General features: G+C 47.0%; 1 protein-coding gene across 1 annotated transcript in view; it reads right to left on the bottom strand.

Annotated features, from left to right (window-relative positions):
• SSH2 (slingshot protein phosphatase 2) overlaps positions 1-15,566 on the bottom strand; it is a 103,348-nt gene that overhangs the window by 6,520 nt on the left and 81,262 nt on the right. Inside the window, 6 exon segments of the mRNA XM_072882472.1 lie at positions 1,143-1,986; positions 6,259-6,459; positions 8,835-8,981; positions 10,457-10,503; positions 13,406-13,534; positions 13,662-13,755. Coding sequence (XP_072738573.1) covers positions 1,143-1,986; positions 6,259-6,459; positions 8,835-8,981; positions 10,457-10,503; positions 13,406-13,534; positions 13,662-13,755 — 1,462 coding nt within the window.

Below are 15,566 nucleotides of genomic sequence, written 5' to 3' on the forward strand. Positions count from 1 at the left end.
CACTAACGTAGAAGTGTTATTGTCTCTGGGACTGCATTTAACATATTCCAGGCTGGATTTTCACCCAGACTGAGATTTAAGAACTTTTATTTAATTGCCATGAATTCCAAGAGAAATTTAGCTTTTTTTTTTTTTTTAAATAAAGAAAAGTCCAGTTAACAAAAACATCCTAATGCTGCTAAAAGTGCAGTTTTGAACTGAAAACGTGGAATATTCTGCCCACATATGGGAGCAAACAGAAGTACAGCATGAAGAATGACTGAGCACTGAAATGCTCTGGTTTCCCAGAGGAAAATGGTCAGAGAAACTCCCCCATCCGCACAGAGGCTCCTTCTGCCAAGTCACCGGAGAGAGCGCTGGCCTATTATATCTAGAAGAGCCTTATTGCCTCACATGGAGATGGAAAAGATTCAAGCAATGCAGTGTGGAATTTAAATGAGAGGCTCCCCGAAAATGATGGCCCCAGACATCATCAATCCCTGTGAGAGCCCTGGAGGGTGGAAAGCAATTATAAGAGAAAGGTACCTCAATTCAGAGGTTACTAAATTTTGTCAGGAACATCTCTCTACTGAGGAGAGAGGTGAGCCATGACGTGCCTGATCCCATCACCCCGGGCCTGGACAGGCTCACTCCCTTCCTCCAGCAGTGGAAGCTCTACATCTGCCTTGATTTACTATCCCAATGCTGGTGCTTCCCAACCAGGGAAAGGTGCCAGTTTTGTCCCATTCTTTGGCAGATTTCTCAAGTCAGATAAATATCTGTGTGGGTTTGGGATGCTGGCTGGCCTTGGCTGTTCAGGGTGCAGCTGCATTAGTGGGTCAAGTCCCACCTATCTGCTCTCCTGATGCACAACTCCAAAATAAGTTTCTCATGAGAACAGCACAGCAGGTCAGGTCAAGGTCGACTCAGCCAGTGCCTGCCACTGCCAGCAAACACATGTTTAAGGAAAAAGTGTAGAAAAGGGCAAGTACCTAAAAGTGAAGAAAAGGGGAAGCATCTAGCAATTCCTCCCCAAACAGCTACACTGTTCAGTGAAAGCCAGGACTAGAAAATCCCCTGTGCACAGCAACCTCACAGCAAGAGAACTACCCACAGACAGGTTTGAGCAGCAGTTCCTAAAAAACCAAGCAAGTTATTTTAACCTTTTGTTGTTCTTCATCTGTGGAAGAGTCATCCGATGCCTGAGGAGAGTTTCCAGAGCTGTTCCTTCGAGCATCTGCACCCCCGTCTGCAGCAGGTGGCACTTCCAGCAAGGGGACCCTGGGGACCCCGTTCCTTCCACTCCCTTGCTCCTCTGTCCTGGAATGGGAGCAGGTGCGCGACCGGCTCTCCTGGGAAAGCTCCACAAATTTCTCCAAAGCGCTGAAGAAATCAATCCTGTCTGTACTGAGGTCTGTCACTTCAGGCTGGGGATTCTGTTGGAGACTCAGGGAATTTTGGTTTGGGGATTGGGGAAAGTCTTTTAAGCACGAAGTGAATTCTTCCATGGGAACCAAGTGCACGTTCATATCAGGCTTAAGGGCATCTTTTTCTAGATCATCCACTGTCAAATCAGGAAAGTCTGTTATTTCCAAGGGGTGCTGGAGTTGCATTAAGGCCTCAGAAGCATGGCAGTTATCAGGGGGAACAGAGTCTACACAACATCCTGCTGTACAGCCATTGATATTGTTCAGGTTCAGCTTGTCCTCCATCTGCTCAGCATGGAAGTTTCGACATGTAAACTCTAGATGGACCCTCCTCTCCTTCACACACGTCTCCTCAATGATGTTTGCATCCTCTGGGAGCTGCTGTTCCCTGTCTAGCTCAGCTGAGTAGATGGGAGACATCGGCTGCTGGTTGTCGTTGGTCTTGGTCTCCGAGATCTGGTCGGCCGAGGTGGTGATCTCCTTCTTGTTCAGCTCCAGCCCAGACTTGCAGATGGGCTCGTGATGGTCCGAGAGGTCACTGTCTGAGTGCGAGCGCCACAGTTTATTATGTCGCTGTTTGCTGCGGGGAAGAAAAGCAAATGAAAACATTGAGTAGTGTGTTCACATACCAGGGCCAGACCCACCTTGTTGTAAGAGGATGCAACCTACATGAAAAACCGTGCCAAATACTGCAGTCATTGGCCACAGCTGCAGCTTCACCTGAACAGTTCAGGGCCAAACCTGCTGCTGGAGAAGTTGATCCAATAATAAGCCACTTTCCAGTAGCTAAATCCCACTGCACTGTTCCGCTCCACACACACACATATTCCCGAGCAGTATTTTATCAGTCTACTCAACAAATGAAACATTTAACCGACTACAGAATTTGGTTCTTTCTCAGCCAGCAAGTACTTTTCAATTTGCTAGCAGGTGAGCAATGGCCAGAAGAGTCAGGGTCCCTAGTCCTGGATGGTGGACACGGAATGAAATCCCATTTTCCTTGTGGCTCCTTCTTTGAATAGCTTCAGTGATCAATAACTGGGCTCTGGTAACCAAGGGGGTGGGGTGAGTGGGTGTGGGTGAAACACAGAAGACATCCTCAACACTCAACAAGCAGCCCGAAACACCACCTGCCTTTCACAGGAAGGAAGCTCAAGAGTTCTCCAGCTCTTGGAAAGCCCCTTTAGGAAGGTCTGAGCAGTCACAAGGCCAAGCAACTGCCAGTGGCATTGCACCATCTTCCTTATCTCCACCTGCCAAAAAACCCAGCCCGTGCCCCCGGGCTTACAGAGAGCAAAGGAGGCAACTTCTCGCAGTGAAACCACACCAGCTAGCCATGTCTGCAAGGGCTTTGCTGAGTGACCACGGCCACGGGGCTGTGCTTCCACCGTTTGCCCCTAGGAGGAGAGCAGATACCACAGAAAGGTCCTTGGATCTGCAGGAGACCTTGCAAAACCTCTCCAGTCCCCTGCTAGCAGGCGCTCCCAGACACATCCATTGGCTGCAGTAAGTTAATTAACAGATGCTATTGAACTAATTACAATGTACCAGTTTAGTTTTGGGTGCCCAACAGCTAAGGAAAATAATCCATCACGGATTTAGCTTTATAACCCCATAATCAGCTACAACCTTCGTGTATGACAGGGCAGAATCAGGTCTTTTCAGAGGAGAGGAGAGTCAAGACTAGAGGCCAAAGGCATTGCTCTGTGGTTGTGCGTGCTCTGTCTCTAATGGGTTTTGGAGCAAAGTTTGACACTGGCAGCAGAACCAGGCTTGTCCGTGAGGCAGGTTGTTGCTGAGGCTCTGTATGGGATGCCAAACATTGCCCATGTCTCTGCTCATGTAACCTGGGGAGAAGTTGTTGATGCTTTCTGAGGGCACTTCCCACCCTGGTGCTTCAGTGCTCAAATCCAGCGCTCTGCTGCACAACTGATTTTGAAAGTCAAAATTACCCTTGCGCATGAACAAACCAAACTTGCCTAGCACAGCCTTGATCTGAGAAGCAAAACAGATGTCAACAACCACTGGGAGAGGTGTATTTATTAACTTTTAATCTCACACCTCCTCCAGTCTTACAACCTGCAAGAGGTGCTAAAAGCAGGGTCAAAGAACAGGAGCCCACATCCCTTCCTAGAGCCCACAGCCACCTCTTGACCCTTCTGGGCAGCGTTCCTGGCACTGGGGAGAACGGCCCATGGCAGCCCAGGTGTTCGGTGTGCCAGGCACGGCACAAGGTCTGGGGGCGGCACCAGGGCTGGCCAGCTTGTGTCCGCAGCAGCCTTGGACCAGGAGCCCCCCACACCTCCCACCACGCTGCAGCCAGCTCTCCAGGCTCCAGTGTAAAACTATCGCTGTTGATTCACAAGGTACACAAGGCACAGGGGATCCCAAACACACTTTTTCTGTAACTTATCCATAACTAATAAAAGAAACAGGGCTGGCTCAGCCTTTCTGTGTCTCAGAGGGAGGGGACAGTTTAACTAACCCCAGGAAGTATGACAGTCCCAAAGAGCAAAAACACGCTTGTTGTTGTGACTAAAAGCAGGCAGGGGATTTTCATTTTACAGCTGGAAAACATATCCCAGTTGCTGTAAGCCCAACACAAAACCGTAACTAGATAGTGCGAGCACATGGCTGCCCTCACATACCTTCCCTCTGAAACTGGAGCAGTCACATGAGCATGAATCTGTTGGGTTTTTGGTTTTGTTTTTTTACCTGTCCTGGAATACCGCAGCAATAAACAAGGCAGCCAGAGGCCAAAGCTAAATAACACAGAGAAGAAAGAGGAGAAAAAGCAGTTCGGAGCTGAGAAAGGAACCACATAAAGAGGGACAATTTCTGCAGCACAGAGAGGCCATTCCTTGCTTCAGTGAAGCTTCGCTTACTGCAGGCTTTTTAGTCCTACACACAGAGATGTAATGCACTGCTCTTGCATTTTTTAAAGCCTCACGAGTAATCCCATTCGTGCCATTGTATGGGGACTTGCAGAGTAGGTCAGGAGCAGTGTTGTGCTTAAGTGGGAGGGGAGCCACACACCATATAAATGATGGCAGCAAGAAAGATTTTACCTCCTGAAAAATAAATTACTGGAAGACAGGAAAAAAAAAAAATCCTTAACCAAAATGTTTGTACAGGGTGGCTTTGCAGGTGTGCCACCAACTACCAGACTGACAGATTACCTAAACCAACTGCAGGGCTGAGGGCTTGAAGATGTGATATACCAGCTGCTACCAGCCCAGGGCTCCTCACAGGTGTTCACCAACCTGTTGCAAAGGGTGTTGGCATGCTTTTCCCATCTGAAAAGCTTCTTTTCCTCCATCCAGCCTACCCCAGTGAGATCTAATTTCCCAGTCTGCCCAATGCTACATAGCACACCACACTGGTCAGGTCACCTCTAGCTCAGTTAAGCACTGACCTTTATTAACTGGTGCCAGCAGCACATTTGGTGTCACACGAGGCACCAAAGGCAGGTGTGCTGTCTGTCCCAAAGGATTTCAGTCCAGAAGAGCACAATTTCTTAAAATATCTGTTCCACTGTGATCTATCCTGAGACTCGATACTACTTGGCTGCTTTTCAGAGAGAGAGAGAGGGTCATTATGGCAGTCAACGTTTGGGGAGCAAGGGGAGAGCAAAGCAGGCATGGGAAGAGGTGGGGGACAAAGATCCTGTGGGTGCACCTGATCAGGGAATAAGCTGGGAGGAGCCCTCAGGTTGCTCATCTGTGTGGAGAGGGAAAGAGGAAGCACACTTCAGTGACAAAAGGAGCTTACATCAGGGATTTGGTGTAAAAATCGGGAATCCAGACCTGGCCCAGCAGCAGAGATAGCCAGACTGCTGGGAGCAGGTGGAGAGCAAAGGAGGAATGATAAGTCATTAGCACAGAAAAATGGAAGAGAGGTCTTCACAAGTGGATAGGACAGACCCAAAGGGACAAAACCAAGCAGAGGACAGAGGTGAGAAGTGTGTCCTAAAGAGAGCACATGCGTACCTGAGTTGCTGTAAAGAACAGCATAAGGCAGGCACCTTTCAACAGCACCAAGAAGCTATGAAAGACTTACTTTGGTCAAAACATGCTAAGAGCCACCTCCTGTGGCAGGAGGCTCAGCTTGGGTAATTCTGCTTGCTTCAGACCTGCTCCCTGGCAAAGCACACCAGGATCCTAAACAAAATACCGTAATCTGGTGAAACACAAAGTATCACTACCTCCTTCCAGCTGATCACGTGAAGACGTTGCTTAACACAGCTTACAGGCAGATTTCTCAGAAACATGCAATATTTATGCCTTTTTGCTAATCAGGTGATAGGCTTGAGATTACAACACACTTGCCCATACCCAGGCCCAGCTCCAGACCAGCCTCAGGACTCCCTGCAGGAATAAACACCGCTGTTGCAATGCACAGAACATCCTGTCCCCTCCCCTAACACCAACACTTACCGAAGTGATCTAAATAAAACCAGACCAGCTGCTGAGGAGGGGCATGTTCAACAGGGAACTGTAAGGCTGAGATGGAGACAAAGCGAGTTCCCTGCCAAGGGATGTTACAAGCAACAGGGACATCATTTATCTCTGCTGGAGTCTGCACAGCTCTGAATGCTGCATTCCGGATGGCAGTTCACGGGATGCTACTCTCCAAAAAACAGCCATCCTAGAAGCCAAACAGCCTCCTAAAAACTGTTTATTACACCCATTTTCCCAGGCTCAGCTGAGATAATGCAGGAAAACAGAGCGCTATCTTTCCCAAGACAATCATGAGCATAATGCAGTGATGGAAGTTCTAATTAAAATAATGGAGTCAATCCTTTAAGTGCTATGCCTTAACACAGGTAATCCAGGTCATTCCTTCCACTCACCTGGCCAGCAGGATCCCTTGGTATTCCTCCAGTTGCCGCATAAAGCTGGGGTTGGGCTTGGTGACGGTGCGCCGTTCCTTCACGTAGTCATAAGCCCTGTCCAGGTTCCAGCCGTACTCCTTCATGGCATAGGCAATCACTGTGGACGCCGAGCGGCTCACTCCCATCTTGCAGTGCACCAGGCACTTAGAACCATTTTTCCTGAAGCAGGAGAAAGACAAAAGAGGATCAGTAAATAGCAAACACAGCCTCTGAGAAGCTTAAGAAAATAGCAACTTCTTTACCAGAGCATTATCAAACACACTTTCAACACTGTGGCCACAGTTGAAGCCTGGGATGTGATCTGATAATCCAATTTACAAACTGGAGCAAGACACACAAAGAAAGTGAAGAACAAGGTCTTAATATTCTTAACAGATTTTGTTACAACAGCTCTTCTGAAGCTTTTATCACAAAGTGAACAAACATAGGTTGTTTGCAGAGATTCATGAAGACTGCTAAAGACTAATATGGTATCTTTCAACTCAGCCCAAATGGCCCACTGGTATCAAGCAGTATTCCAAATAAAAAGAGTATCTATCACACAAACATGGTGCAACAGTCTAGAAACATATCCCTGGAAGATACTGAGCAGTTCAGGGCAGCCCCTAGCACAGAGATGTTCTTCTACTGCAAACTTTTGATGGCATATTATTAGGTTTGGCAATTGGCTGGACAAGACCAACATTGCTTTAGTCAGGTGTTTGAAACCCTGTCTAGCCTCCATCTACATCTCTCGAGACACCGGTAGGTGCAAATCCAGCCAAAGTCCCCATGCACCAACCTGGCAGATTTGTATTGATACCACCATTTCTTAGGACTGTCTGTAGGTAGAAAGCTCACCCTCCCTGCTCTGTTTGTAACAGTCCTTCACCTTGGTACCTGTCCAAGCACAAGCTAGTGAAAAAGATGACCTCCCCATGGCTGGAGGCAGAGACCTCAAATGATGGCTGCAGTGCAGCACCCTGCTGCAATCAGATGGAAGATCCTTCGGTTTTCATCAGTTTTTTCTTATTGAAGGCAAAGCAAACAGTGCTTTTGAGTGCAATGAGCAGTTACTCTGCTTGGTGAGACTGGTACAGAGCCTGAAAGGGCAGCCAGCCCTCTGCTCCAAGGAATTAAAACACATTTGTCTGCCGTGAAATACAAGGAGGAAGGCTATGGCCCTTCTTTGTGAACTCCGTGCACTGGGCAGCACTGGCACGGAGCAGGCTGAGAGAACTTGGGTTTGGCACCTTTAATTTTCCCCTTCAAGCACTAGGTTTTCTGGATTGCCAGCCATGTGAAGTTCCCACAGGACAAACCAGGAGGCCACAGAGCACACACAGTCACATGCCTCGACAAGCTCAGACCTCAGCTGCTCACAGCTCGCTGGGCCTGTACCTGCATCCACACTCCCCAGACACTCAGAGATGTCTGCACTGCCTGGGGTATACTGGGCTATAGCAGCCTTTAGACTGCTCTAAGACTTTCTCTACTTTCCAAATCAAGTTAGTAAAAACATTGCAATGCTTTTGGTGATTAAAAAAAACCCCAAACACAACAAGCAGACAGGGCAAAGAAGGGGGTACAGTAATTGCCCCAATTTGGAAGATTATTAATTTACATCACCTCATACACAGTACTGAGACCCAATCGTTGAAACCCCAATGGAAAATATTCTGGGCAGGAGCATACTTCTGAGGATGACAACAATTCAAAATCAATACTTAAGGGAATACAATGATGTCTTTTAAAGAAATCATCTTAAGTAAGTCTTGAGCCATACTCATACAAGTCAGCTTTTAAAGGCTATGAGAAATTGCAAGCACCAGCTACAGTTAAGAGATGACAGACTTCGGTAATGGAAATAATACTTTAATGGCAACATATGCCAATCTGCTTTCTGACCAGTTTTCCCTTAAGAAGGCTGCTGAATTAACTGGAGATAGCTCATATAACTGGGATGCAGTTCTTTGCAGTAAAAAGGCCCTACTTTCAGCACCCGCTATCAGATTACTCACTGTAACTGACAGCTCAGAGACCTACACAGGCATTTACTCCTATTAAAGGGAAGGGTTTGCTCTGGAGCATTACACTACAAGAAATCACTTCCAGACTGTGGGCTTCATTATACAACCTCACAATGCAGGGAAGAGCTTATGTTTGTGTTTGGCTTATAAGGTTTTGCTTCTTTATTTTGTTAAACCCTGCTCGATTTGTTACTGCCCTTTTCTCCCACCAACACCTCTGCAGATCCATTGCATTTCCTAAGCAGCAGGCAAACTGTTAGCTCTCTAGTACAGGAATGATCTCCTCCACTGTTTGCCTGGACTGCAACTGGGCAGAAACCCCTCACTAGTCCTACCTGCTCCTTGTACAAGCACCTGCAAGAATGAAAATTTGTGGAAAGCCACTAACACTCAGAAACTACAAAATGAAAATGCTTTGATCCTAGGTAGGCAAGGAAGAAAAGTAGTTAAGAAAATCAGTAGGAAAATATAAAATACTTAGTATACATCTTCTACATGTGTTTGTTCTGTTCTGAACAGACTTACTTTGCCTTGGAGATGAATTTGTAGGTGTCATTCCAATAAGCCAGAAGATCTGTTGCTTCTTCATCATACACCCGAATATTATGGTATTCGAAGAGCCCAGGAAAGAAGTTATCTATCTCTCGAGTCACATTCAAAATATACCGCACCCTGCATGGAAACAGACAGCGGATAAAAATGCAGAGTGTGCAGAACACAGCAAGTTCAGAGAGATATTACAGCTGCTACACAACAGCCTTGCCTTGCGAGTGGCAAAACTCAAAGCATTTGAAGTTGCAGTCTTGAACAGACCTCCTTGGAAACCAGGACTTAATGCAAGGAAGCAGCGGCTAACACAGACAAAAGGTTTTGCTGAGCAATTTAGAGCCTAGCCTCTGATAAAAGGGCTCTATCCATACTGGATAAAAACTTCCTCTACAGTATTTCAGGTTACACTGCTTGCCCACCATCTCTCTGTTCTAAGTATTAGCAACACTTGTGTCACAGGAGCTCCTGCAAAGACTGTTCAATTAGTGTTTGGACACTCTCTCAAAGCCCCTTTGTGAATCTCTCCTCCTGCTGCACCAACAACACGGGAAGATTGAAGGCATAAGCTTGTCAGCAACACCATAGTTAAACAAATGCATAAAATAACTACAGAGAGATGTAACAGACAATGAGCCACTGGGGAGGATTTATTTCTTATCCCTAAATTTTCTGGAAAGGAAACTGTTAGAGAAAGCATATGGTATTTATGTACACTACATCCAGTATTTTTAGCCCTGAGGGTTACTTGTAAGATGCTTATGAACTGCACTCATGCTGGGATATCAGACAGAACAAGAGCACTGCAAGGGAGTGACATCCCTTTTCCCTAGCAGGTACGAGATCGCTGGCAGTCAAGTAGGACCTGTCTGACCCAAGGAAAATGCAGCAGACCCTGAGCTGGATGAGGACAGTCAATTTTTCCAGGCTGATTCTCCAAGATACAGAAGTATGCTATCAATTCAATTCAGCACAGTGATTAGCTTTTTCCACTGGATTGGCACAAATAAGCCAAACCTGTAAATAATGATTTAATTGCAAAATCTTGGTGCTTAGATCCACCTGGCCTAGAGAAAGGGTACTCTAAGCTTAAGCCTGAAAGGCAGAAAGGGCAGGAGACGGAGGAATCCATCAGTGCTAAGCCCGAGACCTAAAGGACTTTACTTCCTACTGGGCCCCACTCAAAGCAACAAATGCTCTTTTACATATTTTCCTTCCTGCCGCAGTCCGGAGGTCCAGACTCCAAAGCGCCTCTGTAATCATGAGACCTCAGTCCAGAACAACGGGCTTGAGCAGAGGGCACAGAGCCAACTACACAGCATCCAGTTAAGTAATTGTAGCTTTTTGCTACTTATAGGTATGAGATTGCTGGCTTCCTTTGTTCGCCAAGGGGATGTCAGTCAAGGTCAGAGAACAAGATTCTTTTACTTTAGGGTGCCTGTTTGTGGGACGCAGAGTTTGGAGGAAGCAAGAGCTTGTTCAGATCTGCAAACCCTTTAGTAAGACTCAGGTTACACAGCAGGTATGGAATAGAGTTTGTTGCATAGACAAGTGTTGAGGCCAGGCTCTTGCTTTTAAGCTGATGGCCTGAAGCTACTTACCCTCTGTTCTGCAAGTCTTCCAAATTGGAGGCGTTCCATTCCGAGCCCTGCGGGGAAAACATGCAAAGGGACAAATCAGCCAGAAGGAAGGCATGGCCAGACAACTGGAGGAGGGAGGGACTGTCACCAGTGAACTGGAGGAGTAAGCTGGCCAGCCAAGTGTTGGAGAGCAGGGGGTCTTTTGAGTAAAGGGGTACACAGAAGAGTGGTAACAGGGCTGGTGCTCAGCACTTTATCTCGCCCCATTAACCAGATGTATTCTGAAGCAACAGGCAGCTCTGCAAAGCAGGAGCCCAGCACCATACGCTGGCACTTCCTGCAAACCGCTGACAAAACAACCTCAGCAATGATGAGACCACTCCACCCTTTCCCTGGAGGCTGCTGCCAGCTCTACCCCACAGAAGAGAGACTGCCTGCATTTAAAAACCATCCAGGTGCTCTTTATACACGATACACCCATCTCACACATCAAAGGCAGCAACACCGTAAGCTCACTTGGGTTACACCTCTTTTCCCCATGTTGAAAGCCTGTGTGAAGAGAGAAACACACACATTTAACCCTGGCTAGCTAACCCTCTTCTCTACAGCACACACAGGGCCTCCAAGCTGCTTGCTTCCTGCTCCAACACATAAACCCTGACTGAGGACAAAACCACTCAGACAAAGGCTTCCTTCAAAAATTGAGGTGCACAAGCTATCTGCTTCCCTGCCCTAAAATAGCTCCTAAATAGAAAGACGGTTCAGATGAAGGAGTAAGCAAGAGGGACCCAGGCAGCACGACCATCACCAGCAGAACAGCACTGCTCATGGCTGCTCCCACAGTACAGGCTTACACATCGCCTCAGGGCCAGGACAGGCGTAGCCAGGACAAGTCGGCCCTAGAAGCATATCCACTGCCTGCCTGCAAACCCCATCAGCCTGAGAGTGAGAACCTCCCAGTCTTGCAGAAGCAGCAGTGTCCACCCAGAGGATGGGTTGCTGCTTGCCCCAGAAAGCGTGCACAGGCAGCCCGTGTCTGAGATGGGGGAGCTCCAAGAGCTCTGACTCAGGCACGCACTTGCGCCCATGACAGCGCTTGCAGAAAAGTCCTGAGCACTCACAGCCTGTGTCTAGATGTACATGCACAGGAAAGGGCTTCGTTACTATTCTGGTAGCTACTGGGGACAAGTCTGTTGTGTTGTCTTGACGCTGCAGGAATACAACAAACAAAAAGCAGCTGGTTCTTCCCAAACTGAAATCATCATAATGAGGACACCATTCAAGGGTTCAGCACAGATGGGACTCTGAACCTCAAGCAGAACAAAGGGGCAAACATTACATGCCATGGTAGCCCAGATTTCAACAGAATCCATTGCCTTCAGCCACAGATCAGGTCAATCCCAGCAAAGTCCAGAGCTGTGCACAATCCGAAGGAGGACTATGGAGGCTCTTGCTATTCCGTAACTGCCAACAAACATATTTTGATCCCCACCATATTTACCCTAGCCCCTCAGACTTCTTAGCTTCATTTTGTCTCTTTCTGGCCAAGAAATAATTTAATTCAGGCCTGGGAACCACCAGGTTCCACAGGTATGGAGAACAACGCTGCAATGGTGAAAGCCTTTTCTCCTGTCCTTTGATCCACAATCACCAACATCATCAGGTCTCTTATTTCCTGCTTAGTTATTTTAGCACTCCTTAAGTGGGATCCCACAGGGCTCTTGCCTCCACCTGGAAGGAAACAGCTCCATGCCTTCCAGAGACTTTACTGTACGACTTTGCCTTGCAGTATACACGCTCCTGAATTAAGCTGGTGCCCAGCCCCAGCAGCACTGCTCCTCACCGCAGAGAGCTGCTTTGCAAATACCTCTATTCCACACATTAGCCACAGCTCTGCTCTTTGGTGCTGCCTGCAAGCCTTGTTTTAAAGGTCTTGTTCCCAATTAAATGCACTCAGAGCCAAGACTCCAAGCCCTGCAGCAGACCAAACTGCCTGTACTGCTTTTGACTAGCACTGTAAGCCTGTAACAGCCTCTCTCTCTGGAAAACACATAGTCTGCAAAAAAAAAAAAAAAAAAAAAAAAAAAAATCCATTACATTGTAGGTAATTTAAGTTTCCTGGCTCTACCCCACCACAATTTCTTGGGAGCGCTCATATTAACATACACCATCCCTTCTGAGCCACACCACTAAGCTCCAGGAGACTGGGAGAGGCCCTCTCCATTTGGAAAGACCAGCTGGTCCAAGAGGAATGGCTTTGTTTAAAGTTGAGCCAACCTCATAAGCTAGACAGCCCAACCAAACCTGTGTCCATTGCTTCAGGGCTGGGAAATCCAGCGGAGTGCTGACTCACTAGAAGGAGGTGCCGTAATTAGACAGGCCCCAGCAGCAATGAAAGGCAACTAAGCAAGCAAAACATTAAAAGGCGAAACATTTATGTTTCCTTAAGTGACTTATCTACAGGATTCTTTGTTAAGCTCCTCTGTTCCTCCTGGATCACATGAAATCCCAGCTTTCCATGTTACAAGAGTGTCATTCCACCTCAATGTTACACAGCTCTCCCCAACAGCTCCCCTCCCTCTTTGCTGTAGTTATGTCCTTCCCAAACACGTCTACTTCAAGAACTTGGCATGTGGGTACCCTGGACAGTTAAAGCTACAAAACTGGTCTTACATCAATGGAAGCAGCCCTGAAAAGTAGTGAGAATTAAGACTTTTTCCCTTCCATCCTCTACTGACAAGGTCTACAGCTTGGCTGGTGCTGTATGGCAAAGTTTAGTACAGCCAAGAGGCCAGGCTGCTCTCGTTCAATAGCACTAGTGTCTTGTGTCTTGCTTAAGAGTGTGTGACCCCAGGATCAGCCAATCTCTCCTTCAGAGTTCCTTTAAGTTCCTCCAGAGGCCCCTGTGTCAACCAAGACATAGTGAGAAGTGTTAGGCTTGTTTACTCTTGAATTCACTGTTAGACTTACCAAAAAGACATGATCAAATATCTGCGTGGGGCTGTCCATCTGCCCAAGGATCACTATCATTTCATTGTCAATGAACTCTTTGAACTCCCGCAGGTTACACACCATCTGCATCTCCAGCTCTGTGCGTATCTGGGTGGGGAGGAGGAACACAAGGAAGCCATGTGAAGTTTTCATTCTGGCTTTTCTTCACAGCATAAAGTACAGAGCTCTCTAGTTAGCACAACAGCACTTCCGGTGCTGCTCCCTCACCACTCACCTCTTTTGATGTGATGTTCTCCAAATCCTTCTGCATCATGATCTCCCTTAACTTGGTCTTAATTAGCCGTTCTGTGCGTTCCCGCTCAGTTGGGCTATCAGAAGAAAGCAACAGAGTCACTGGAAGGGGAAACAAACGGGACTTACAGCACTTTTTAAACAGGTATTGTATAGACTGGATACTCTGCAGAGTCTCAGATACTCGCACTACTTCCACCAAGCAAGTCCTCAGCTGGAGGGAATTCAGGTGACTGTAAAGCCCAGTTTAGATTCCCAGCTGTATATGAAAGAGACTAACTGAATGCTCCTAATCCATTATAGTCATCCAGAGAACCTCTGGTATTTGGTAAAATTTAAATTGGGAAGGCTGCATTATGCTCTCTGGAGCAATATCTACGCCTCACCCTACCTTTCTTGGAAAGGTAACAGCTCCAAAGCTCCTTACATGGAGACGAGGGCAGCTAAGCCTCTGTGCATTCCTCCAGCCTCTGCTGCCAGGGGCCTTATCACCAGCTGCAAAAATAGCCTGACTAACACCAGGGGAAGTTGCAACAGAGCAGCAGCACGGAGCTGTCTCACCCATCATCTTTAGAAAGGACCCAGCAGTAACATCTCGCACCACCTTTCTGTCTCTCCGGAAGGCTGCCAGGATGGCGACTGCACAGACACTTCTCTGCTTTACAAGTGTCCAACTGGTGGTTCACAAATAAAAATCATGGAAGTTCCTGGTCCTTTTAATCTCACGCATTATTTCAGGACTCAATTAAGAGAATGCTGTCTAGGTGACCCCAGGAAATCATTCAATTGCTGCCACTAGGGTGGGTTACGTAAAATTTATATAGGAAAAGCTACAAGAGAATATTAATCTGACAGCCTGCCAAAACTTTTCAGCCACCCTCCTTGTACATTAAAAAACAATCAAGTGTGAAGACTTGTTCACAGCTGAACAACTGCTTAGCATTATTATTCACTCACTGAACTCCAACAACAGGAAATATCTGAGAGCATAAATCAACCGATGGTACTATTATACTGGGAAACCAGCTGCGGCTAGTGAAATCATTTCTTCTACTACAAACTGGGCAACTAAGCCCTCATGCTTGGCATCACATCTGGACACTGACTACCTTTGAGGTTATATGGTATCAGTACCATCAGCAATTACTAATTACAGGGGTTGTAAACCTTGAATGTTGATACAGCCTATAAATTTTGCCTTTCCAAACTGTCTACCTATTTACCTCAGCCAATGTTTTGGACCATATATCACCAGAGGTCCAAGCATTTAGCTGGAGATAGCTTGGGACCTATACACTGCCCTGTTCCACACTTGCAGAGCTCCTCAGAACGATGAAAAACTGCATTGCTCTTTGCCCCCATTCTTAGGTGTATCAGATGGATGCCTACGAGGATGCTTCTGAGCTCACAGTCTCAGAAGTCCAAACCTAAACACTTCACTTTACAGCAAAATGAACTGAGTAAAGAAAAAAAGACCATGTTACTCTAAACATGTGCTCAGACACGCGCCAGTGTAAGAGCAAAGTCCAGAGAAACCTGTTCCTTCCAGGAGACACCAGGCCTGGAAACCACAGGACAAAACCAGCAAAGAGGAAGGCCTAGGTACTAGAATACACCACACCTCTCCCTCTTGGGACTTACCTTGCAGAAGTAAAGATCTGCGAGCCTAAAGCCCAAAGTAAACAACTAGACTGAAAGCAGAGGCTGGAGGAGATGCAAGGGAGCCCCAGGAGGGCTAAACTTCCAGTGCTGGTGTTTACCTAACCAGGGGTCCACTTATTACCTGGAACAGGAAACCTCTCCTCATTAATACCTAATTAAGAGTAATCTCGTGTGGAAACTGTCTCCTCATTTGGAGACTGCAGTGCTTGACAGCCAAACGCTTTGG

This window comes from Ciconia boyciana, chromosome 17 (assembly GCF_034638445.1).
Source record: "Ciconia boyciana chromosome 17, ASM3463844v1, whole genome shotgun sequence".
NCBI lineage: Eukaryota > Metazoa > Chordata > Aves > Ciconiiformes > Ciconiidae > Ciconia > Ciconia boyciana.